Below are 24,587 nucleotides of genomic sequence, written 5' to 3' on the forward strand. Positions count from 1 at the left end.
CTCGTGTCAGCTCAGCGAGCACTAGGCTAGTGCGCAAACGTGCAAAATCGCGTGATCCTTCTGGACACAGGTAGATCGGGGACGCTCGAGGGAGCTTCTAAGGGAGCTTCAAAGCCGCAGCTCTCGAATTTGGTAGGTATCCTTACCGGATATTGTTCGTTAGGTGTCCATGCAGTGAGACTTGGGATTGCTTTAAGTATTTTCAGCAGAAGCTGCCTGGAGGGTGAGGTGAATTCATCCCAGCATCTTCTTCTCAGCTGCCCTGCTTTCGTCGAGCAAAGATTTAGACATCTGAGCTATCACTTTTTTGGTACACCTGCGCGTACGATTGGCACGTACACTTCTGTTAGTTTTTTGACCGAGCTACTCCTCCCATTTTGTCGTGTGCGTCTTGATGTGGTTCAACAAATGGAGAGACCTACAGCTTTAAGTCGACTCCGAAAGGCAAATGCTTTTTATGAGGCACTTTTTTATGGCACAAATACACTCGGAGGTTTGCCATTGCCTACTGCGGGGTGGCCGCTATTAGAAAAAACTTTTTCTTCTACTTCTACAAACGTAGTGAGCCACCGTTGGTCGTCATCTTCTAATCCAAAGGCCCTTCTTGCTTTTTTTACCTGCTGTTTGGTTATTTTCTTTATGGTTTCCCCACCCCCTGTATGGTATCACAACGTACGAATTTCGATGATTTGTCTAAGGGGGCATAGGCAGTCATCCTAACTTAACAAGGTTAATGTGAACAAAGAGGAGTGTAAAAAGGGAAAAGTTTTTTATGGAAAAAAGCAGCGAAAATTAACAGCAAGCTACAATTACGTCAGCTCAATAGCTGATTCTGTAAAACTCACTGAGAGGCGAGGGGTGGTAAGGCGATATGAGCAACTTTTGGTATTCTCTTAAACGCAAAAATTTACAGCTTCATTCTAATTTTGATAAAATTTTGTACACTCTATTACTGACATTGGCTTTTGATACGCTTCAAGTTAAAAAAAATTAAAACTTTACTAATGAGGTTAGTTAGTTATTGAATAAAATTCAAGTTATTTTTGAGTAAGAAAATTGCTTACTCTTTGATTTTTTGCTGTCACCACTCCTCTGAAGTTAAGCAAACTCTGTGCATTGCTGCGAAATTCGTTGCCAATCGGCAAGTTTTTATTAGACATGGGTTTTGTTTAAACCCTGAGTAAGACCGCTTAATTTGGAAAATTTCATAATTACAAAAATGCAAAAAAAGAGAAAAAACTACAACTGAAAAACTTGCCAAAGCAAGGAGTGTACGAATGACACACATGAGATTAGAGAGGCAAAAAAACAAGATAAAAAAGTATTGCGTATTTAAGCAAAAGTAAAATAAAAACTACACTTGAAGGGTAGCTTAAAGAGGCCAAAAAAAACGGGAGCGCCTTTATTGCCCCTTTTTTGAACGAAATTTTCTGCTTACATTTCTGGGTTAATTAAACGCATTTAGCATTGAATTAATTTAATCGCTTCACGTCGGCTACTTCAAATGGCAAAAGTAGCGTTGCGCGATAAACAGCAATAGCAATCAAACACACGCACACACACACATCAGAAAAAAAATAAAAGGAAAAGAATAGAAAAAGTAATGACACCTACGACGACAGCGAATTTACGGCGCCTTCGTCAAAAGAACGCGCAAATGCAAATTCAACAAATTCACTTCACCGCCCAAAGGGAGGAACAAAAAAAAACAGAAGCAGAAAAAGAAAAAGAAAAAAGACAAAAAAATCGTATCTGGTGCAAATTTCCACCTATTTTCAAACACACTAACGGGGTCAACACAAGCGCCCGTAAATGTTTCAAAATACTTAACGCAAACGCATGCACAAACGCCTTGAAATATGCAAAATGTTTGATCGTTACTTTTTTATTTTGCGTTGTTGTTTTTGGTTTTTTCTCTTTGTTTTCCGAACTAAGACTTGATATTCACTTGCGCTCGCATTTCATTTGCAAAACGTGCACTAACAAGTGCGACAATTTGACTAGCGTTTCATGCAAATTACATACAACGCAGTTAGACTGAATAATCCAAAGTGACGCGTGGGCTTTGCAAAGTTTCGATAATTAAGCGACAAAAGCCACGACGACAATGCACTGCACATTTAATTAAGTACTCGTATTTCGCGCTAATACATTTACAATAGAAACAACCACACTTATTTAGAACTCTGCGCGCATATCAAAGTGATTTTGAATTTCGAAGTATTTCTAAAGTTGAACTGTCAGCGACACTGGACGCCGAACGACTGCAGGCCTGCAGGTCGCTATGGTATTCATGCTAGCATACACACATACACACATACTTCTATATATATATACACACATATACATACATACATATGGGCTAAGCAAAGAGTCATTGAAGTAGAATAGAAAAAATGCAGAGAGGAAGTCAAGCGGCGAATGGATGTATGAAGTGAGAGGCTTTTAATCAAATGCTGTTCAATAGCGTTGCGGCGGATTAAGACCACAGAATCCAACAAGTCGGAGAGCCATTCACATCAACATAGTACGTAGAAGGCTTAAGCATTTATGAGAGCACACCCTCCCACACATATAACACATATGACACATGTGATAAAGGGTGCTACATTTCAGTGTAATTAAAAAAAAAGAGAGAGTGAAAGAATATATATCCAAATAAATTCACAATATTTGCTGAGAATACAAATAGACAAAATTTACAAAAAACGGAGAAGCGTCAACCGGTGTAGGTAAACGCCGGACATGAACCATGGCAACAACGCGTACTACTTCGGGCGTTTATCACCCGCACAAACGCAGCGATTCCAGGACCGCAGCAACGGCACAAAATACCCCAAGGCAATACCAATAAATACGACGCCGGAATGGATTGCACATTAAAGTACGCACAAGCACTAGCCAGGAAACGGAAATAAGCGTCAAAAAGTAGGCACCAAAACAAACGCCAAAAAAATTGGGACCAAAAAACGCCCCAAACAGTAGGCACCAAGGAAATATAACGTCAAAAAGTAGGTACAAAAATATATTTCCTACAAGTTTGCTCCAACAAACAAACGACAAAAAGTAGGCAGTGTTATTTCTCACTAGAAATTAGCAACCACAAGGGAAAACTCAGGAAAAATAGCCTAAAGTGTATCTAAGATATATAGAAGGTATAGCTTTCTCTCTGCTTTTCCTCTACGTTATATCTTTTTTCTCTCTCGCGGAACGAAAATGCCCAAAACGTTGCGTTATCATTGTGCAAAATCCATGAGTTTTCTTTCCACAAAGTGGGCTATTTCCTACGCACATTCTCTCTCAAACGTCGCATAACTTCCACAGAATATTCTTTATTTATCATTTACCGCAAAACCATTTGGAACGAATTCCAAGTGCACATGATAATCAACGTTCTCTTTGAGAGAGTCGCATGACTTTCACTTTTCATCGACTTTGACGTGGATTTTTGGGTTTCGGCTCATGTGGATAGCGCCATTCAGCCGCCTGTTGAGTAGTTCACTAGTTTGCATGTGAAACTCATATACCCACGTCCCATCACCTGTTATGATGCGCTGGATAAACGTTGGGTTCGAATTCATTAGCTCAAGCATGTATCCAAGAATGGACGGTACGAGGGCGCAGAAAAAAATCGTAGAAGCCAGAGCGTTCAACACAAGATCAAGAGGAAAGCCGAGAACAAGATGGACCGACGAACTAAAGGACGACATCAACAAACTGAGGATAACGAACTGGAAAAAAGTCGCAAGCGTTCGAGACGTTTGAAGGTCCCACGTGCAGCAGGCCAAAGCTCACAAAGAGTTGTTGTCTTCAGCCACCTTCTTCTGATGAATTTTTTGAAAGAAATTGACTCTCTTGGAAGAAGTCAAGCAGCCACGCGTCTCATGCCCAATTGATGGTGAAAAATGTTGCGAATTGATTTGTGCGACACGCGAAGGTCACGAGCTACCTCCCTCAAACTGACTGCGTAGCGTTGACAAATAAATGAAAGGTGTGGCGTCTCAGGCTTCAGATCTGCATCTAAAAGACCTGCTTGGTATGGTTTAATAACTTGATGCTGCTCTAATTACAGCTAAATAAAAAACAAAAATTTCTTGTAAAAAGGCAGGTCAGTGTTCGCTATTTTCCACCAACAAGTTTCAAGCGATTTTTATTCGCGAAATTTGCATAAAACTGTACAAGGTTTGAAGTGTGCTGAAGGAGCTGACAGAAGAAGACTTGCAGCTTGGTTGGTTGGTTAGAGTGGTGATTCATCCTGAATCCAACTAGCGCTTCCGCACCATTTTGTTGCCACATCCTCGTTACCAACTTGTTATTTACGGCATGACTATACCCAGTCTGTGCGGTTCAGGCACCTTATTAGGTTGTTGACATCTAAGCCGGACAGTTGTTCGAGCTCCTCGAACAGCGGTTTGCCCAGGGTTAACATTCTGTCCTTCCATAGGGCAGGGCATTCGCAGAGGAAATGCAAGATTGTTTCCTTTTTCTCCGGTTGTTTACAACTGTGACAGTATGTGTTGTGAGGGATGCCCATTTTGGTTGCTTGTTCTCCGACAGTCCAAAAGCCGTTAGTCTCCGGGCGTCCCGTCGTTTCATGTTTAACAATATTGACGATTGCTTGAAGTTGCAGGTGAACCATAACGTCCTGCTAATTTTGCATTTCGTCTGGTCTATACGTCTACAATCCGTGATTCGGAGGTATTTTGGGGGCACTGTATTCTTGCGAGATCGTTATTTATGGCAGATTCATCTGCTTTTTCATTACCTTCAATCTTCCGATGTCCCGCGACCCAGGTTAAGATAACTTTATGGTTTTCAGTCAAGGTGGAAAGGCTATTCCTACTTTGTTCTACCACTATAGAGGTTGTTGTAGCTGAATCCAGTGCCTGGATTGCAGCTTGGCTATCCGAAAGAATAGCGATAATGCCCTTAAAAGAGAAATCTGCGTTAGTAGTCTACAAGCTTTGCCAATTGCAAGTACTTCCGCCTGGAAGACAATGGAGAGAGACGCACAGATTTTCAAATTTTAAGTCTATGAGAACATATACCAGCTCCAATACCACAATCCATTTTAGAGCCATCTGCATGGACTCTAGTGTCGAAGTTGTTTAGTGAGAGTCCCTTAATCCCGAGAATTCCTCCTTAGATGGAAAGAGAGTTTCAAAATTCCTATTGAATGTTACCGTCGGGACGATGTAATCAGTTCTCACCGAGGTTAACTGAGTTTGTCGCAATAATAGACTTGCGTGACCATAAGTTTTTTCTTTCCAGCGACCCGCTTCTTTTACCCTAAATGCATTCATGGTTGCCGTCTTCTTAATATGTAGGTCTATTGGAATAACGTGTGTCGGTGCGTTAAGAGCCTCCCTAGGATATAATCTGATTACACCGACCGTACGTGCACAGGCTGATCCTTGTATTCTGCCAAGTAATTTGGCATTGTACTCTCTCCCTAGAGCTTTCCACCAAAGTGCCGAGCCATAAGATAAATTTGCTCGTATAATCGCCTTGTACAACCATGATGCATGCTTAGATTGACGACCCCATCTTCTTCCAAGCATACGTTTACAGGCATATAAGCTTTTCTTACCCTTTCTTCGACGTTTAATTTCCAGCTAAGCTTGGAGTCCAAAATTACCCCTAAGTACTTTGTTCTCGGTGAAAGAGAGAGGGTAGACTTGCAGCTGTCACAATCAAATAATCTAAAATATGTGCTTTAGCCTATTCTAACAAGACATTAGAAAATTTCGCAGAGACAGCTCAAATTACCATGTTTTATAAAAGTCCTCTTATAACTTATCCAACTCCAATCACCCTGTATCCCAAAGTAACACACACATATGTAGATTGTTGAGTTTCAGAAACAATGGAAGTAACACAATACTCGCGTAGACATACATACATATATACATACAGGCAAGGCAGAAATTATGCTTTCGATGACAAAGCCACTACGTAAAGGTGTAGCCACTGCATCAAATGCCCAGCCCTGCTTCTATTTCTGCATGTGAACATTTTAGAGGCACACAACAGCAAACTCGAATGAATCGCATTAAAATATTGTTAATTGCCAACAAAAGCACCCAGGAGCTTTGTGTACAACACTCCGAGTCATACACGAAGCCTGTAACCTGCAAATAAAGCGAGGAATGAATAGAGCAACAAAAGCAAACTCGAAACAATACAACATCACAGAAATGCCACAGAATAAGCGGCCTAGCAATCGGCAAGCATAGGAGTGAAGAGAATAGGATACCGTAAAGTTTGTGTGTAAAGAAAAAAAGAGAGAGAGAGCGCGAGTGTACTAACACAGCCTGCAGAAAACCACTAGAAACTGTGATCAGAGGCAGAGTAGAGAGCATGAATTTGCAAGTGCGGAGATGTAGAGCACACACTCAGTATTTCTATTTTTTCTCTAATCAATTTACGAGTATGTAACATTGTTAGTGTGGACATGAGGCTTTGATGTCGCTTGATTGACTGGCAGTGATCAATAATGGCAGGTGGTAAAATGTGAACTCCAGCTAGCAGCCATCTGTTCAAAGCGCCAATCACAACAACTAAAACTACAATGCACTTGTGTTTTTGTTCGTACAGCAGACTATTGTGTATGCGTATGTGCGTGCGTGGTGTGTGATGAGTGTGTGAGGGACGACAATGAAGATTTTGCGACACTACAAATTGGCACCCACACAGATTGCAGCAAGTAGTTTTACTGCTCCAACCACATTTTATAAATACATCCATGCATTTATTGGCCCCAGGCGGACAGCCGTTTATTCGAGTGGAAATTGATGCTAAGCTTCGAACGGGCGAGAATGTTTAAATATAACAGCAGCAGCAACATCAATGCGGACTTTATAAATAAATTCCATCATGAAGGACCTCATAGCATGAAAGATGTAGTCTATATATTATATAAATACATAAATAGCATAAACTTGTGTATATACATACATATATACAGTGCGCGAAATTTATTGAGCCGCATTTGGAAGTTTAACAAAACGACTTTTCGCTGTAAAATTTTTGTATTTTGCGGTATATTAAGAATTTTTCTAAAACAATTTTTTTCAGAAACCTTGCAAACCTTAGAAAACCAGTAGTATAATATTTATATTTTTTGTCGATATATTTTTTCACGATCTATAGGCTTACTTTAAGTAAAGAGTTTCCAATTACAGGTGATATGAGTGAATGGATTGCGCTATAGAGAGTTGATTAACGATTTTTTATGACCGGAATTGGATGGTATTGATCTGGACAAAGTTTATTTTCAACAAGACGGCGCTACGTGCCACACTAGCAACGAAACCATTGAGCTTTTACGGGAAAAGTTTCCGGACCGTGTTATCTCTCGAAGAGGTAGAGGTGATCACAATTGGCCTCCGAGATCTTGTGATTTAACACCTGGTGACTTTTCCCTTTGGGGCCACGTTAAAGAGAAGGTATACGCCAACAGCCCAGGGTCGATTCAAGACCTCAAAGGTGGAATTCGTGAGGCATACACATACACATACACATCCGATCATTTATATTAAAAAATAGCATTTACGGACAAAAAGTAGGCACCAAAAAAAACCCCGAACAAATTGTGACCAAAAAACGCCCCAAACAGTAGGCACCAATATATATTTCCTACACGTTTGCACCAACAAACAAGCGCCAAAAAGTAGGCAGTGTTATTTCTCACTATAAATTAGCGACCACAAAGAAAAACTCGGGAAAAATAGCCTAAGGCATAAGCTCTCTCTCTCCATTTCCTCTACGTCATATCTTTTTTCTCTCTTGCGGAACGAAAATGCCCAAAACGTTGCATGGTCTTGAAATTCTATTCTCCATTCTCGCTCGTCCATCGGCGCCGAAGAAGTTTCACTTCAAAAATTGTCAAACTCTCCAAAAAACATACGTATCTGTCTCGGCGATGACTTCGTGGTTTGAACTAAATTTTTTTTCGCGCGAGCCATTTTCGCGAGCCAAAATCGCGTAAGCGGTTATCGCGCTAATCAAGAAAAAGATCATTTGAACTTATATTTGATAGCGATAAATCAAAAGCCAAAGAACTTGAAATCAAAGGTGCTTTCGAGGTATAAACATTTTTAATCCGCTCTAGGAAGAATAAATCATTGCTCCGAAGATTTTATCGAAGTATGTGAAACTGAAGGCGAGTCAACTGACCCATTTATAATATGGAAAACAATGCAGAGTGAAAGTAACGTCTTCTACTTTATAACGATTTGAAATTTAGTAATGAGCACTTTGCATTGTATAAAGGAACCGGATTAGTGAAGTTCAAAGATCTGAATGCAAAACGAAGAATTTTCTTTTGAATGCGTTCAAGTCTATTCAAGTCCTAAGAAACTTTGGGTTCCTCCCCCTGTCGACGGATCAATGTACATCCTCGCTTAGTTCAAACGGAATATTCTCCACTCACATTCCATCAAGGGAAGAGTGAACGGGGGTTAGACTTGGAGACAGAGCTTGGAAGGAAAGGTGGCGGAGGAGTATTTTGCGATGAGACCACTGCAGTGTGTTTCAAGCAAAGGTAGTCGCAATCAAAGAAGCAACTGATTAGCTACTTACATGCGTACGAATAGCCAATAAAGTAAATATTTACTACGACAGCAAAGCCCACTCGGGCACTTACGGCCTTTGGTCCAGTTTGGAAATGCCTGGTTTTTGATTGCATCCGAATTCTTTGACATAAGGCTCATTCGGGTGCCTGATGGCGGATGAGATGGCCAAAAAATGGATATATGAGGTGATTTTCCCGCGAAGGGAGAGCATTGGGATCTCCTTGATCACCAGCGGTCTGCTCTTGGCAAGATGGGCTTCGCGTCAACTCAGCGAGCGCTTATTATACCGGCCGTGGCAGCTACTGGAAGATTAGCGCCTGTTTTGTCTAGCATATCCACTTTCTCGTTTCCTTCAATTCGCTTGTGTCCTGGAACCCAGTAGATGGTGGTTTGTTTCTCAGTTCCTAGCTCATCCATTCCGTTCCAGCATTGTCGCACGTAGTTAGAATTTATCATTACAGCTGCTATTGGTTTGCTAGCTGCTTGGCTGCAATGTAAAACTTTATTTGAGGGTTCGGAGGACTCTTTTCTCTGGCTTCTCGTGCATCTCAGCTTGGAACACACTGCAGCAGTCCGGTAATTTGTATCACTGTTCATAGCCTAATTCCGAACGGAATACAGTGACTTCAACATCCTCTTCCATTTTGGAATCGTCTGTGTATATGTTTAAGATTTGACGCCTTGAAAGTTACCCCTCTCGTCAACCGTTCTGTTCTAATACTACCTTAGGTTCACTGCTGAAATTTGCTTGAGGAATAACGTAGTCCGAGTTAGGGTTTAAACCTCTGCATATTCGGCTGTGGCCATAAGACCTTTGAACTAACTTTACTTAAGCACCGAAGTTTTTTGACAAAGCACAAATATTTATGCCTAAGAAGCTTGACATTAGATTGTTTTAATATTTCTAAATAAATTTGTTCCTCAAAGCCTTAAGCTTTTCAAATTTTTTTGTACACCAAGGAATTTTATAACTCTTATTTCTAGTAGATAGTACACATTTACGAAAAATATCTTACAGTTTAATTTTAGAAATATCATAGCAAGTTGACAGATTAACTCCAGCAAATAGTGAGAAAAAGACGGGGTTAAGTAACTTCCAACTTCCTTGGCCCGCAGCCCGTTCTGCACTCCCTTCTGCAGCCATCAAACCCACGGTTAGCAAATAAGGGTTACTCTAACCCACAAGCGAGCTTGGTAGACTGAGAGAGGCTGCAGATGGACAAAACGGATGTTACCCGTCCTGTCCGACCGACTGTCGCAGTTCCTCTTGTCGTTGGACTGATGACGGGCCACATTCTGTGGGTAAAGCACATGGAAAACGTTGGCATCTCAGACAGTGCACTCTGCCCAGCATGTGGAGAGAAGGATGAGACGCCGGACCACTTCCTGTGCATCTGCCCAGCCTCCGTTTGAATCAGACTTGAGGTCTTTGGCACCACAAGATCTACACAGATTTCTTCGAAGGTGGAGTAGATTTAAAGAAAATTATAAAGGGAATCCGGGTGTAGTAAAATGGACTTAATTGTGTCTGAGTGCTTGCGTGTCTGTACTTGCTAGTTGTCCGGACAAAAAAAAATTTAATTATGAAAGAGGCTCAGATGTACGATGTGATATCACCTGCCGTTTTGTCTCTCAACGCCATTTTTTTTTTCAGTGTATTGAAGTGTTTCTAATTTGCTCTCGAATTTAATTTCCTTAAGAGTCTATAAAAAAATTTTTTGGCGCATACTTTTGTGAAAGATTTTAATCCAATATTTTTTACCCGTGTAGGTAATTTTGACTTTTATTTAAAAAAAATTTCAAATATTAAATTTCTAGGGTTTGTAGGGAAATTTTAGGAGGCCCCTTCTCAGATGAGAACAGTGTACGATAACGTACAAAAATGCATCTTTACTTTATGTAAAATCTTTTGCTTTAAGCGTCAAATAGTATCTTCTAATATATGGTTAGAAAAAATGTTACAAGTCACTATGCGAACCAAAGTCGTTGGAAACCAATAACTGCAAGAAGTATGCAAAATAAAGCTGCTGAAATCAAATAGCTACACCACCTGGCACTGGGCATCCACACACACACAACAGCAGAGGAGCAGACGAGCAGAGAGTGAAGTGAGTAATTAATAGTTTTTTAATGAGTCAAGTCGTTCGCACAATCAGCTCCGTTAGAGGGACATTGTTGGCCACAATGTTGACAGCTGCTTTCGCAAAGTAAATAAGCTATGATAAAGGTTTCAACAACAACAACGACAACAACAACAAAAGCTATACGGACAATAGGACCGCCGCTGCATCAGGCAAATTAATCTTAGCACAAATTGCGGTAAAGCAAAGTGAAGTGGACAAAGTCGGGCCAAAGCGGGTCAAAAGATTGTGTGAAGCGCTTCTGACCAAGTTCGATGGAGCGTAAAGACAACAATAGCAGCAGCAGCAGCAGCTTCAGCATCAGCAGCAACAACAACAACGAGAAGATTGGCAGCAATAAATTCACTATGAAGGGTACTAAAAATACATAACAACAAAACCAAAAATAAAAACATAAACAAAATCAACTTGACACATAATGAGCCACGTCTATATTTTGAACGAACCCACACCGCAATAAATGCCACTTGACCCGGTAAACACATTTTTTTTTTCATGTTTTCAATTTGCCAAAGGGAAAAAATAACAAAATCAATTGATGATGGCTGCGAAAATATTTGAGGAAAACGACGCGGCGCAAGTTTTCGAATTTTGAGCAGCTTCGATATAAAATGCAATTTGAAATTTAAGAAATTGAATGAAGTGGAATGCAAATAAATTAATAAATCGAATGAGTTGAAATAAAATAAAATGAAATGAGAGAAAATAATATGAAATTAAATTATTTTAAATTAAATGATATTAAAGTAATGCAAGTGAAGTGAAATGAGATAAATTAAATAAAATGAGGAGATGTAGAATGGGATTGAATAAAATGGGATAAAATGAATTGAAATGAATGGAAATGAAATGAAATTAAATTAAATTAAAATAGAGATAAAATCAGATAAAGTGGGGGTTGACTGAAATAAAATGGAATGAAGAGATTTAATGAGACAAAACGGACGGAAACAAAACGAAATGTGATCATAGAAATTAAAACGAGACGTAATGGAATGGAATATGAAATGAAATGATAATTTGTTGGATGAGAGTAACGAACATGAAAAGGAATTATATGAAATGAAATGACGGTAGAAGAAATAAAATTAGCTGGAATTAAATAAAATAAAATTTAATTCAATAAAATGAGAATAAATTAAACCGAAGATAGGTTACGTGAAATAAACTGATATGAAATGAATGAAAGTGAAGTGGATTGAGATGAAATGAAATGGGATATACCTTCTGCTCAAATATGAACGAGACGTTATCAATAAAACGGTCCGCGGATGACATATGGCAAAAATACATTTTTTGTTTTTTGATAGGACTATTATAAGATCACATGACAAATTTCAACGTGATATGTCACATAGTTTGTTTTCTGTGCTACTGTAAACAAGTCAAGCTCGTGTGTGTTCTTCGAATTTAACGATGGAAATTCAAGTTGAACAAGGAATTTGTTTGAAATTTTGTTATTCCAACAAAATTTCGGCTTCAGACGCCTTAAAAATGTTGCAGACAACCTATGGGGACTCTGCTCTATCGCGTGCACGTGTTTTCCAGTGGTACAAATCGTTCAAAGAGGGCCGTACATCGGTTGAAAACTTGTCTCATGAACGTCGTCCTGCAACATCAGTAAACGACGAAAACATCGGAAAAGTAAAGGAAATTGTGCTTGAAAATCGCACAAATCGCAAAATCGGTTAACGCTGAATATTGTTTAGACATTTTAAAGCGTTTGCGCGAGAACATTCGTCTTAAAAGGAAGGAATTGTGGGACAACAAGTCATGGTTCTTGCATCACGATAATGCACCAGCTCACACATCACGTCTTGTTTGCGATTATTTGAACAAAAATAATGTTAAGAGGCGGGTGCGCAGTTTGGCTGCAACGAGGTAATGATCCAAGTCGATGTTGGGTCCTCTGATAGTACGTGCATCTAAAACACTGGAAGCTTGTCTTCAATCTATCACAACATAATCGATTTGGTTTCGTGCTTTTCGATCAGGAGACAGCCAGGTGGCTTGGTGAATCTTCTTATGGTGGAATCTGGTGCTGCAGACTACTATGTTTCGGGCCCCGGCGAAGTCGATCAGTCTCTGTCCGTTGTTTCGTTGGGCAGGCTGAATTTTCCGAACGTGGGACCAAAAATTCCCTCCTTCCCTCTCTGGCGTTGAAATCGCCAAGCACGATTATTATGCCGTGGCGGGGGCGGCGTTCATAGGAACGTTCCAGGCGGTCATAGAAGGAATCTTTAGTCGCATCGCCCTTCTCTTCCGTCGAAGCGTGGGCGCAAATTAGCGAGATGTTGAAAAATTGCGCTTTGATGCGGATTATTGCAAGACGCTCGTCCACCGGAGTGAACGACAGTACTTGGCGACGAAGTCCGACACCGAATTTGCGCTCCTTTACATAGCAGCTGTAGTAGACGTCACAAGGTCCTAAGTTTTTCCTCCCTGCTGCGAAATACAGAAACCCTGCGTTAGTAGATCTAGCAGGGTTGCTTTAATAACCATTTTATTTCATAAAAATTATTGTCTCTAATCAACCGGACTGTGTGTGTTTATGCAGTAAAATTTTACATGGATAATTTTATGTGGAGCATTTTAAGCCACTAGCATCCGCAAGCCACTAGCATTTGCCAAGGCTTGAAACTGGGATTCTTATGGCCTCTGTTATAGAATGAAATATATTTTTATAAAAAAAAGTGCGTGTGGCGTAGTACACATAACAGAAGTGAAACTTTCAAGGCAGACAAAGAAAGAGGGAAGGACCCGAGAGAGAATAAGAGAGAGACAGAGAGAGAAAGAATATATATCTAAGTAAATTCACAATATTTGCTGAGAATACAAATAGACAAAATTTATAAAAAACGGAGAAGCGTCGACCGGTGTAGGTAAACGCTGGACGCAAACCGTGGCAACAACGCGCACTACTCCGAGCGCTTATCACCCGCATAAACGCAGCGATTCCAGGACCGCAGCAACAGCACAAAACTACAGCAAGGCAATACCAATAAATCCGACGCCGGAATGGATAGGACTTTATAGTACGCACAAGCACTAGCCAGAAAAGGGAAATAAGCGCCAAAAAGTAGGTACCAAAAAAACACCAAAAAGATTGGGACCAAAAAACGCCCCAAACAGTAGGCACCAAGGAAATATAACACCAAAAAGTAGGTACCAAAAATATATTTCCTACAAGTTTGCACCATCAACCAAGCGCCAAAATGTAGGCAGTGTTATTTCTCAGTAGAAATTAGCAACCACAAGAAAAAACTCGGGAAAAATAGCCTAAGGTGTATCTAAGACATATAGAAGGTATAGCTCTCCTTCTCCTCTACGTTATATCTTTTTTCTCTCTCGCGGAACGAAAATGCCCAAAACGTTGCATGGCCTTGAAATTTTACTCTCCATTCTCGCTCGTCCATCGACGCCTAAGAAGTTTCACTTCAAAAATCTAAATGAAAATTTGGAAATATGTGATTGTTCTGTAATTTGCAACGGGTATTTCTCTGAATCTGACCCCCACTGATGCTATAAGTAAATGAAGAGCCCCAAAGTTTTATGAATGAATATGAAAAGTTTCAATTGATAGCCAACAATCAACAATCGATTTAACAATTTGACTTGAAATTCGTATTTTATGCCCGCAAAGTGCTCGCCTCATTTTGAGCGTGAGTGGGTAATCGTGAAACTTCACACACACATACACATGTACTTAATCACATATACATACGTATGTATGTATGTTTGTATGTATGTATGTGCCTAAAAATTTGCATCAAAAATAGTTAAAACCCCATAACAAGGCTTTGGCTTTTCGTGCAGAAGAAATTATAACGCATCGCCCTTTTGGTATTCATCAAAACACCCGCTACCCATTTTAATTAAGTTTAACCGAAGCGAACAAGCAGCAAAACCGAAATATTTTGCCTGTAAACATTATCACCATTGCCATTTGTCAGAGTCAATATGCGCGCAGTGAACCACACCTCACTACGTAGTAGATATGTACATTAGGGTGGCTCATCAGGAAAAAGTTTGACGATTTGCACGGGAATAAATTGAGTATTTTTATAAATAAAATTATAACTAAACTGTAAGAGTTTAAAGTTAAAAGGTGCGCACGAAAATGTGCAAAAATTTAGTCAACGGAATTAATAGAATGGCGGTGTTCTACGTGAATGGGTAAGAAAATTCCTTACCAAAAATATCTCAGAAGTCTAAGACAGTCAAGTTTTGGCATAGTTATTCAAATTTTCTCTAAAACAGTTTTCGCACAATAGTCAAAAATAGCAGCAAAAATCTCATCTCATTTTCATTCTTTTGGTGACATTACCCAGTATTTGTATGCACCCTAATGTACATAAGTCCATGTGAAAGAACAAAACTATGACCAACAACCCAATGGAGGCAAAAGGAAATACCAATGTCGAATGTCGAGCGAAGGCCATGATATTCGCAATATTCAAAAGTCAACAAGCGAATTGACACGTACACCGGCCATGCAAGTAATAACAGGAGTAGATATGTGAAGATGTATATGTTTCCGTGTGTGTGTATGGCACAATGTGTGCGCACTGTGTTTCATCCCTGAAATTTAAGCCAGGATTAAGTGTGAAACTTAAATATTAAATAACAAAAACCTACTGGAGAAAAACCTGCACAAGTGAGAAGAATGCCAGTCAACACGAGCATCTGTCTTCAGAATGCGACAGTGCCCCGAGCACCGGTTCGAAACTATGTACGCCAAAAGGAATGCAGAGTGAAATATTATTTGTTGAATTTAGTCCTAAATATCATAGTTTAGCACTAACGTAAAAGGAATGAAAGCGGGGGACATTTGGTACCTTTTTTTGTACAAGATTCACTAGTGGCTTATACTCGCCCTAACCACTAATAACTCATACCCATACAATTTCTTCTCACATACACCATATTGAGAAATTATAAGCATAAAAATGTAGTTTACATAATACAAAGTTTAAAACTTTTTACAAAATTTTTCACAAATTTCATTAAAATTTCATTATAAAGCGTGGTTAAATTTCAAGGGCCGATGTTGAATGTGAACCACACCTAAACGTCAAGTTTTTTCTGCATTTCATTTGACAGTTTTCAATTTCAGACTAACTCAATTTGAACCATAGAAAGAGACACAATCGAGCAACGCGTTAAAGTAATTCAGGCTAATGGCAACAGTGAATTACCAATATTCGAAGAAAATCATCTTCAGCGATGAGGCACATTTTCACCTCAGTGGATTCGTCAATAAGCAGAATTGCCGCATTTGGGTGAAAGATAATCCAAGAGTGATTGCCGAAAAACCAATGCACCCACAAAGAGTGACTGTTCGGTGCGGTTTATGAGCCGGCGGCATCCATGGGCAGTATTTTTTCCAAAATGAATAGTGTTTGCTATCGTGAGATGATAACGAACTTTTTATGTCACGAATTGAAAGATATGGATGTGGACGATATGTGGTTTTAACAAGACGGTGCCACTTGTCGCACAGCTAACGAAACAATGGCTCGTTTGCGCGAAAAATTTGATGGCCGAATAATCTCACGTCGCGGCGATGTCAATTGGCCGCCAAGATCATCTGATTTAACCACCGTTGGACTTCTTCCTTTGGGGTTATTTGAAAGAAAAGGTGTACGTCGATAAGCCAGCAACAGTTCAAGAGCTAAAGGATGAGATAATTTGGCACATTAACGACATAGAACCTCAAATATGCCTCAGCGTCATCGAAAATTTGGACCATCTGATGAGGGTGTGCCGCCGAGGCTGCGGCGGCCATTTGGCCGATATTTTGTTCCATACGTAATTGAGCCATATCAATATTATCATAATAAAGAGAAATGACAATAATTTGCTAAAAAAATTTTATTTTATTCAAAATCAACCCCGGGCCTTGAAACTTAACCACCCTTTACATTTCACATTTTTTAACCAAAATTTTAGAATGTTTCCCGGTACGCAGTTTTATAACCCATCTAAGTTTAGTTAAGGCGAATTTTTGAAGTGAAAACTTCTTTAGAATCGTTGGGAGTGATTTGAGGAAAAGTGAAACGAAAAAGCGACCAACTTGGCTACGAAGCGTTATATTATATGTTGATATAAAAGTAGCGACGAACTAAATAAAAATAACTTTTATTTTTTCTTGTGATTCGAACCAAGGATTTTGGATCGGAAGCTCACATTGCTAGTCGCTCGGCTACCGCGCCATGCTGTCGTCGCTGGCCTAAAAGTTATTTAGTTACGAAGCGTTATATTATATGTTGATATAAATAATTTTTGTGAGCGTGTAATTCTCAAAAGTTTTATTAGGTTTATTATTTAAAATGTATTGACTAGGTAGTGTGGTTATCAGCTTAACATCTGATAGATCCTCCATCGGAAGACAACAAATGTTAAACTAATTTTTGGAAATGCGCGGAGTGTTTTAGGGGCTTGCTCTCCACCTCTGCCACGGGTTGGCCCGGTATTGAGTACCGCCGGGATTTCAGCCTTGAATAAATACAAGAAGAAATATACTAGTACATTTAGCTTTGGTGGGAAGAGACATAAATTTTTATATGAATACAAGTAGACGAAAATGGAAGAAATTTGTAAGTCTGTTTCTTCGGTCCGTTTGGGTATTTTTTTTGACAACATCGAAACCAAAGCATTTTTATCATATTTTATCTATCATAAGCCACTCGTATCATTTGTTGAAATTGAAAACATTGAGGATGAATAATGATAAAATGAAGAAAATAAAATATGAACTTTATAGCAAAATTATAATGAACCTATAATTATCGCGCTCCTAATGCTGCTTTCGTCTTATTCTCTCTCAGTTTGTTTTACGGAAGGTTTCACTTCTATCAAGTCTAACCGTTAGACTGGTACTTTTTTTTTTTTTTTATTTATGAAGTTTCTAAGATATCGCTGGGGAGCATTAAATCGAATCCTTTCGAACAAGTAGAGACAATCAATGACCCTAGTAATAATATCCTGAGTAAAAGACAGATACAGTATAGCCCTACGAATTTCTAAGGACTTGAGACTTATAAGCATAAGTCGAGCAGAGTATGATGGCATGGGGATCAATAAAATTCAAAAGGCATATTTCAAAAATATTTTTTGCACACGGTGGATTCTATTGATAGCTTGCTGACTACAAGGTCTGCAAATAAAAACAGCATATTCTAAATGAGACCTAACAAATGATGTATAGAGTAACTTAATAGTGTAGGGATCAGAGAACTTAGTGGCGTTCCGTCTGACGGAGCCCAACAACGAAAAAGATTTTGAAGTAATACAATTTATAATATTAATATATAATTATTATAAGACAATTTGGCATTAAAGATAACGCCAAAGTCCTTAAGAGCGCTAACACACTGCAGGACACAAGACGAGGTACACTTATTAGTGCACAAAATGTTAGAAGTTTTCGAGTAAGATATTTGAAAGCACTTGCATAAGTTTAGCGAAAGACGTGAATTCTGGCACCACAAATAAAGCCGGTCCATATCGGCTTGAAGTTTAAAGGCATCCATATGCTTCTTGATCGCTGTGAAGATCTTAAGGCCATCAGAATTAACCAAAAATTTAGCAAATGAAAAACAACTTTTGATGTCACTAATAAATAACACAAATAAAAGCGGTCCCAAGATACTTTCTTGCCGAACACCAGAGGTGGCAGCAAAGGGGGTAGATGAAATAACATCAATTGTTACAACACAATGTCTATTGCTCAAATAAGAGTTTATCCATAGCAGAAATGCGGAATGAAACCCAAAACAAGCTAGTTTCTTTAACTAAGATCCTATGAGAAACTTTGTCGAAGACTTTCGAAATGTCGGTGCACAGGGTAGCTAATATTCGACGGACTCATCTGGCAAACCTGTATCTTTTGACAAAAACGTCAGATCGCTTAATGACATACCGCGTTGGAAGCGTCAGTCCAAGCTGATTTTTACCATGGAACAATACACGCCACGCGAGCGCCCCCAAATTATTGAAATTTACATTCAACAAAAGAAGTCAATTGTGAAAACTCAACGTGCGTATAAAAAATTAAGTAAATGCGCCTTCTAAGAACACCATTAAACGTTTGTACGAAAGGTTTTCGATTGGTAATGCTCTTTCTAATCCAAAGAGGCCAAATCAAAACCGATCAAGGCGTCGGCAAGGACATCCCAAAATCGCCGTTCTCAGCAGTTGGACATTGCTCGGACCACTTTACAACGAATTATCCCCATTGATTTGCATTTATTCTCGTATAAGATTCAATTGACGCAAAGATTGTTGTCTGCGGACAAGCTTCGTCGATTGGAATGGGCCCAAAAAACACATGGGTCCGTCGAATATGGGCAGCCCTATAAATACAGTCGACCGAGAAAGAATCAATGCATTATTCACTAAAAACAGCCAAATTAGATACTTTAGATCTGTTAGCAACAAACCCATGCTGATTAAGGCAAATTCAAGGTTTAACCACAAAGCTAAGTTTTGCATTGACCGCGTGGTCAAAAATTTTGGAAATAGTCGACAGCTTTGTAATAGGCCTATAATAGGCTCCTCTTAAAGAAGGGTCTAATGAAGGAGAACTTCCATGCATCAATGAAGCATCACGACGATAAAGATTTGTTGAAAATAATTTTGAAGGGATAGACCAAAGCTGGACAATTTTTTATCAAACCTGCTTAAAGTTCATCAGCATTAGTTTGAGAGGATGATTTCAATTTAAGTAAAGCATTACTAATATCTATCCTCAGCAGAGAGGCAAAGAGCGCCAAACTTCAGCGCATAAACTGAGTCAGAGGAAAAGTCGGACCTCCGGAGGATCAAGTTCTTCGTCAATAAAATTAGATTTAAAAAAACTCAGCAAATAAGTTTGCCGCTTCAATTGGGTTTCGCGCTTGACTATTATCGAAAAGGATACCAGTGGGGATACTGGCACTACTCCTTCTAGAATTGAGTACCATAGATGGCAAATACGAATTATAATAGTAACTTGAACTTTTTGCTGAACCACATTGAAAAAAATGGAAAAAATGCGAATTGTGAAAAGAGAAGTTAGGGGCTCTCCACGAAGACAATACGCCAGCTCATTCCGCATTGTACGCCAAGATTAGATTATCCGCCTAATTCATTCAACAGCTCCTGAGCCGTGGATCCTCTATCTGCTTCTTAAGATAGAACCAGCATTGAAAAAACAAAACAGATAAGAACCTGCATTAAAGAGACAAAAAATGGAGTTCGTCGAAACTGTGAAACAGGAAGGTGTCCTAAAGGAGCTGCCAAAAAAGATGTTCAGTACAGTTTCAAGGCTTTTCTTTTCGATCGACTTATAAACATATAAAGTGTTTTCCGGTTTGGAGCGTTTTCCAGTTATGGCACCTGCGGAACAGAACTCAACCCGAGATATCTTCGCATTTAATGGCAGTCGAACAGAGGTGTTCCGTAATGCAATACTTTTCGACTAAAGCAATCATTTAACTGCAACGATTTTAAGTCGCATAGATTACTTTACTCGTCACGTCATTAGTGCTGAAACCACAGATTTGAGCTCTGAGCTCTGCACGGTTACCGATCTTTACAAGTGTTGACAGAACCGAGCAGAATCGACTTTACCTCACTTGAGTCCGTGGTTATAAGAATATACAAGTAGCCGGAAACAGTAATGCTCATGAGCGTGCAAGCAAGACACGACCAAGCCGACTCTGCCGTGCCACATATGATACCGAGAATTGGGCTACTTTGGCCGCTGTAACCGAGAATGTGAAACTCAAGGCATCAACCCGATAGAATTTTGTATAAAATAAAAATATGAGATGTATTATTCGTTTGGCGAAAGTAGTTGAAGGGAGTCTTTTTTATCATCTCCGTGACCTTTAGTTCCTCAAGATGGCAAGCCGCATCCCACACTTAGTTATGTTATGCCTTTTGTGTGCACTAAGTTCGATGTTTGGGTCCCAGGCCATTCTGGAGTAGGGGGAAATGAAAGAGCGGTTGAGTGTGCAAGGAAAGGCTCCAAGCTTGAACTTCAGCGACTAGTAGAGGACATAAGCATTCCTCTAAAAGAACTATACACAGCGATTGACTTGAGTATAATTGCGAAAAGCAATAGAAGGTGTGACTACTAACTGCAGGGTCTCCAAAGTGCTTTGGCCAAAACTGAATCTTAAAAAACAAAACGACTGCTTGGCTTCAACAGATCAACTGCCAGCGTCCTCACAGGTGTTATAATGAATCACTGCGCTATTGCCGCCCTAGTCAGTAGAATAGGTGTACCGCACAATGACTTCTGCAAGAGTTGTGGAGATGAAGACGAAATTTAATCGGTGCAACACCTCCTCTGTGAATGTCCTGCACTTTAAAGAAGCCGCGCCATATATCTTGGCGTTTTTTTCTTTGAAGACTTTGGAAATTTGCAAAATGACTCACTGGAGGGACTAGTTATCTACCTTCTTAAAAAGATCTGAGTGGCTTAAGCAACTAATACCTGGAAATCAAATGCAGGTATCATAATGGGCCTTAGGTCCACCGAATGTCTTGTCTTAGACAAGCAAACTGGCTAAATTAATAGCACAAAATTGCACAAAATGGCTCTGTGCCTGTAAATAAGGTAACCGTCCTTAGTTTGGTTTTAGCAACTAAATTAAAGATGGAAATCAAACGCAGGTATCAAAACAGGTCTGAGGGTCACTGAGTGGCTTGTCTTAGACAAGCAACCTGGCTAACCTAACCAAACTAACCTTAGTTCGATGTTCGTATTATAAAAAATTTTTAGGATGCCAATGGGCCGGCAAAGCTGGATATCGCCCTAGCTCTTGGCGAAATAGTGACAGAAATTAGCGACATGGTCTCAGAGAGTAAAGTTTATATGAGCTCCAAAACTCTAAAGTATACATTTTCGACAAGAAGTAACGAATTACTATAATAAAAGAAAAATTTCTGCAAACCTTCCGTCATACGATACGTCAAACCTTAGTAAATATTTTCTTTTTCATCTACTCTATCTTATAGTTTATGGCACCGCTAAAGGGTTAAGGAAAAATGGGTTTGAAAAGAAATTATTATGTTAGATAAAACTGAGTGTTAAGGCTCACAGTATACCAAAAATCTAAATGATTAGCTTTCAGCTTCCGTAAATTCTCCACTTACCTTCTTCTTGTGATATGATACTGCTCTCTGGCGATTCCGCGCGATAGAAATTTGCTGCTGCCTGGCGATTTGATTGCAATTTATTGAAGTACTGTACTGCATAATCCACTACATCGCCGGGTTGTTCCAGCAGATATGCTATGGAGAATTCCAAGAGTACTTCCCTCAACGCCTCGGGAACCTGAATTCGCTGTTTGGTGTCGGTCGACATATTTTCCGATTTGTAACTGAAAATTAAAAAGAATTTAAATGAGCGTCAATGTGCATATGAAACGTATATATGGAATGGTATAAAGATTGGAAGAAATAAACACATTAGTAAAGATTCCTAATCAACCCAGATCAACACAGGATTACAGAATTTCACGCCAACCCTGCGGAAGTTCCAGACTTGACTGAGGGGAGCAACACTGAACTGCCTACTAACGATCGGAAAGAGGTCACGCTGGGGGCAGCCAGTAGGAAAGCGTGGGTTACAGTGATCTTACTAAACGAACACACAATTGCCGCCCTCGTAAGCGTAAGCTGGATGATCAATTACAGCTTCCAAGTCTTGACCATCCATTTATATCGATAAGTTATATCCAAAACTTCTCCCTCGATAAACTAAGCCGGAACTACTATCAAGGCGATTAAATATCAAATGGCTGGTGAGGTGGCTTTCAACTCTGACAAGGTTGGGTAGCATATTAACTGTATTGCCGTTGGAGAGGCGAGAGATGACGGCACATATCTTTTTGGTGCAACTGTAGATGATGTGGAGGACATTATACTTTTGTCGGATGAACAAGATGACAACTGCAAAGTCCTTAGACTTCTAACAGAAATATAATAGGAATACTGAAAGTTATCCTCCTAAATTTTTGTACTCCTCTTATCTTTCTAAAGTTTTCTACTCCACTGTCTCGCTTAAGGAGAAGAGAATATTGCAAGCTTTCAGGGGACTTAGGTCAATAAAAATTGGGTTCAGGCCATGAATTTTAAGCATTTCCAGCTGATTAACTTCATAAATTCATGTAAATCAAGATCTTGCTTTTTGATACCCTTAGCGATGCTAGTCGCATTCGAATACCCGGGGAGAAAATTGTGGTTGGGTTGCGGTTACATAACCCAGCCCGTACAAGGGAAATTCTGTCCCAGTTATTAAGAGGTATCGTTGCGGAAGCCGAATCCCCTCGTATTGATTTGGTTGGTGCGTGACTACCATTCGAAATTTAGAGAGAACGTAGGTTTGAATCTCGGTGAAAGACCAAAAAGAAGAAGAAGTTTTTAAAGTTTAGCGGTTGCCCCTCATACAGCTTAAGGTTCCATCGCCTACGATACTCGTCGTTACCAATGCGCAAATATCCACAAATCTTCCGCATATTATTTCTCTCAAACACTCCAAACAACGCTTCAACGGATATTGTCATCGTCCACGCTTCTGTGCTATACGCTAGGACGAACATAATAAGAGCCTTGTACAGTGTTAGTTTTGTTCATCGAGAGAGAACTTTACTACTCAATTGCCTACTTAGTCCAAAGTAGCACTTGTTACCAAGAGAGATTCTCCGTTGGATTTCAAGGTTGTGAATGAATCAGAAGAAGACATTTTACGGAACTTGAAGGTCTCTAAGGAAAATGCACATTCGGACAACTCCCAACTAGCTTTGGAACTTTTTATCTCTTGTCTTTATTAATGAATCTTGCAGGTGCACCAATTGAAAGACTCTAAGATACCATTTGGTATGGTCGCTAGTTGAATAATTAGGAAAAAGACATTTCAACTACGGTAGTAGTTCAGCTCTCCGTAAGAAGTGTAGGACGGCGTGCAATGCAACTCATTTATCTTGTTGCTTGACAAACTACAAAGATAGTCCATGCAGATTAAAATATGCAGTTAGAGCGGCTAAACGTTGCTCATGGGCGATGCTCTGTTAGTCGATGGAAATCAGTTTTTTTTCTTTCTTGCAAGGACGTTTAAATCACAATGTCAGAAACATGATCAAAGGAGCCGTCGCATTCATGGTTTGTGAAACTTTTCTGTTTCGAAAATTTCCGGGACCTAAAGATATTATATCAGAGTAGAGCCACGTTTGGCAACAGGTACCTGCGTGCACGTTCCTCACCTGTGGACGCATGTAGACTCTACGCCTTCGATAGTATATATTTCTTCCTCAGTGTGTTTGGAGTAAATGGTACTTCGGAAATTTTGCGATAGTTTGAAATTTACAAGCTATTGCTCATGCAAGCAAGCCTCGTACCGGATGCGAATACAATGAAATGTCACATGCTCTGCGCTCTCTATTGCGCAGTAGGGGATGTTTGTGAGCTGGTAGCGATGTAAATATTCCAGAAAATAGGCGTGACCGATGATTACTTGGCTGAGGTAATATTCACTCACTTCTGCTCGACTCTGACGAAGATTTTTAGATTACAGTAGGTGTACACTGTTTTCGCATTTTCATGACTCCAGGACCCAGCACGGCTCCGGCTCTGGGGTCTACGTGGAATGCAGCGGCACAAAACTGCACTTTGCTCTTCAAATGCATGCATTTGCGTTTCAAGCGGAGGTGTATGCAATTCAAGAAGCGATGAACTTTTTTGGTGGATATCCGATGGAGAGGCAGATCTTTATGTGTTTGCAGCGACAGCCAAGCCGCGCTCATGGTCTTAGACAGCACCCCAACCACTTCAAGGGTAGTCGAGTCCTGTAAATCCAGGTTGAACTATGTCGGTAGAC

At 39.8% G+C, this 24,587-nt stretch overlaps 1 protein-coding gene and 1 pseudogene across 2 annotated transcripts in view; one reads left to right on the forward strand and one right to left on the reverse strand.

Annotated features, from left to right (window-relative positions):
• Positions 1 to 24,587, reverse strand: part of LOC129243780 (cAMP-dependent protein kinase type II regulatory subunit) — a 144,583-nt gene that overhangs the window by 59,385 nt on the left and 60,611 nt on the right. For both annotated transcript variants that reach the window (XM_054881078.1, XM_054881079.1), the window contains exon 2: positions 21,866 to 22,092. In XM_054881078.1, coding sequence (XP_054737053.1) covers positions 21,866 to 22,092 — 227 coding nt within the window. The remainder of the gene's footprint in view (positions 1 to 21,865; positions 22,093 to 24,587) is intronic.
• Positions 17,040 to 17,224, forward strand: LOC129246597 (U2 spliceosomal RNA; annotated as a pseudogene).

This window comes from Anastrepha obliqua, chromosome 4 (genome assembly GCF_027943255.1).
Source record: "Anastrepha obliqua isolate idAnaObli1 chromosome 4, idAnaObli1_1.0, whole genome shotgun sequence".
Classification (NCBI taxonomy): domain Eukaryota; kingdom Metazoa; phylum Arthropoda; class Insecta; order Diptera; family Tephritidae; genus Anastrepha; species Anastrepha obliqua.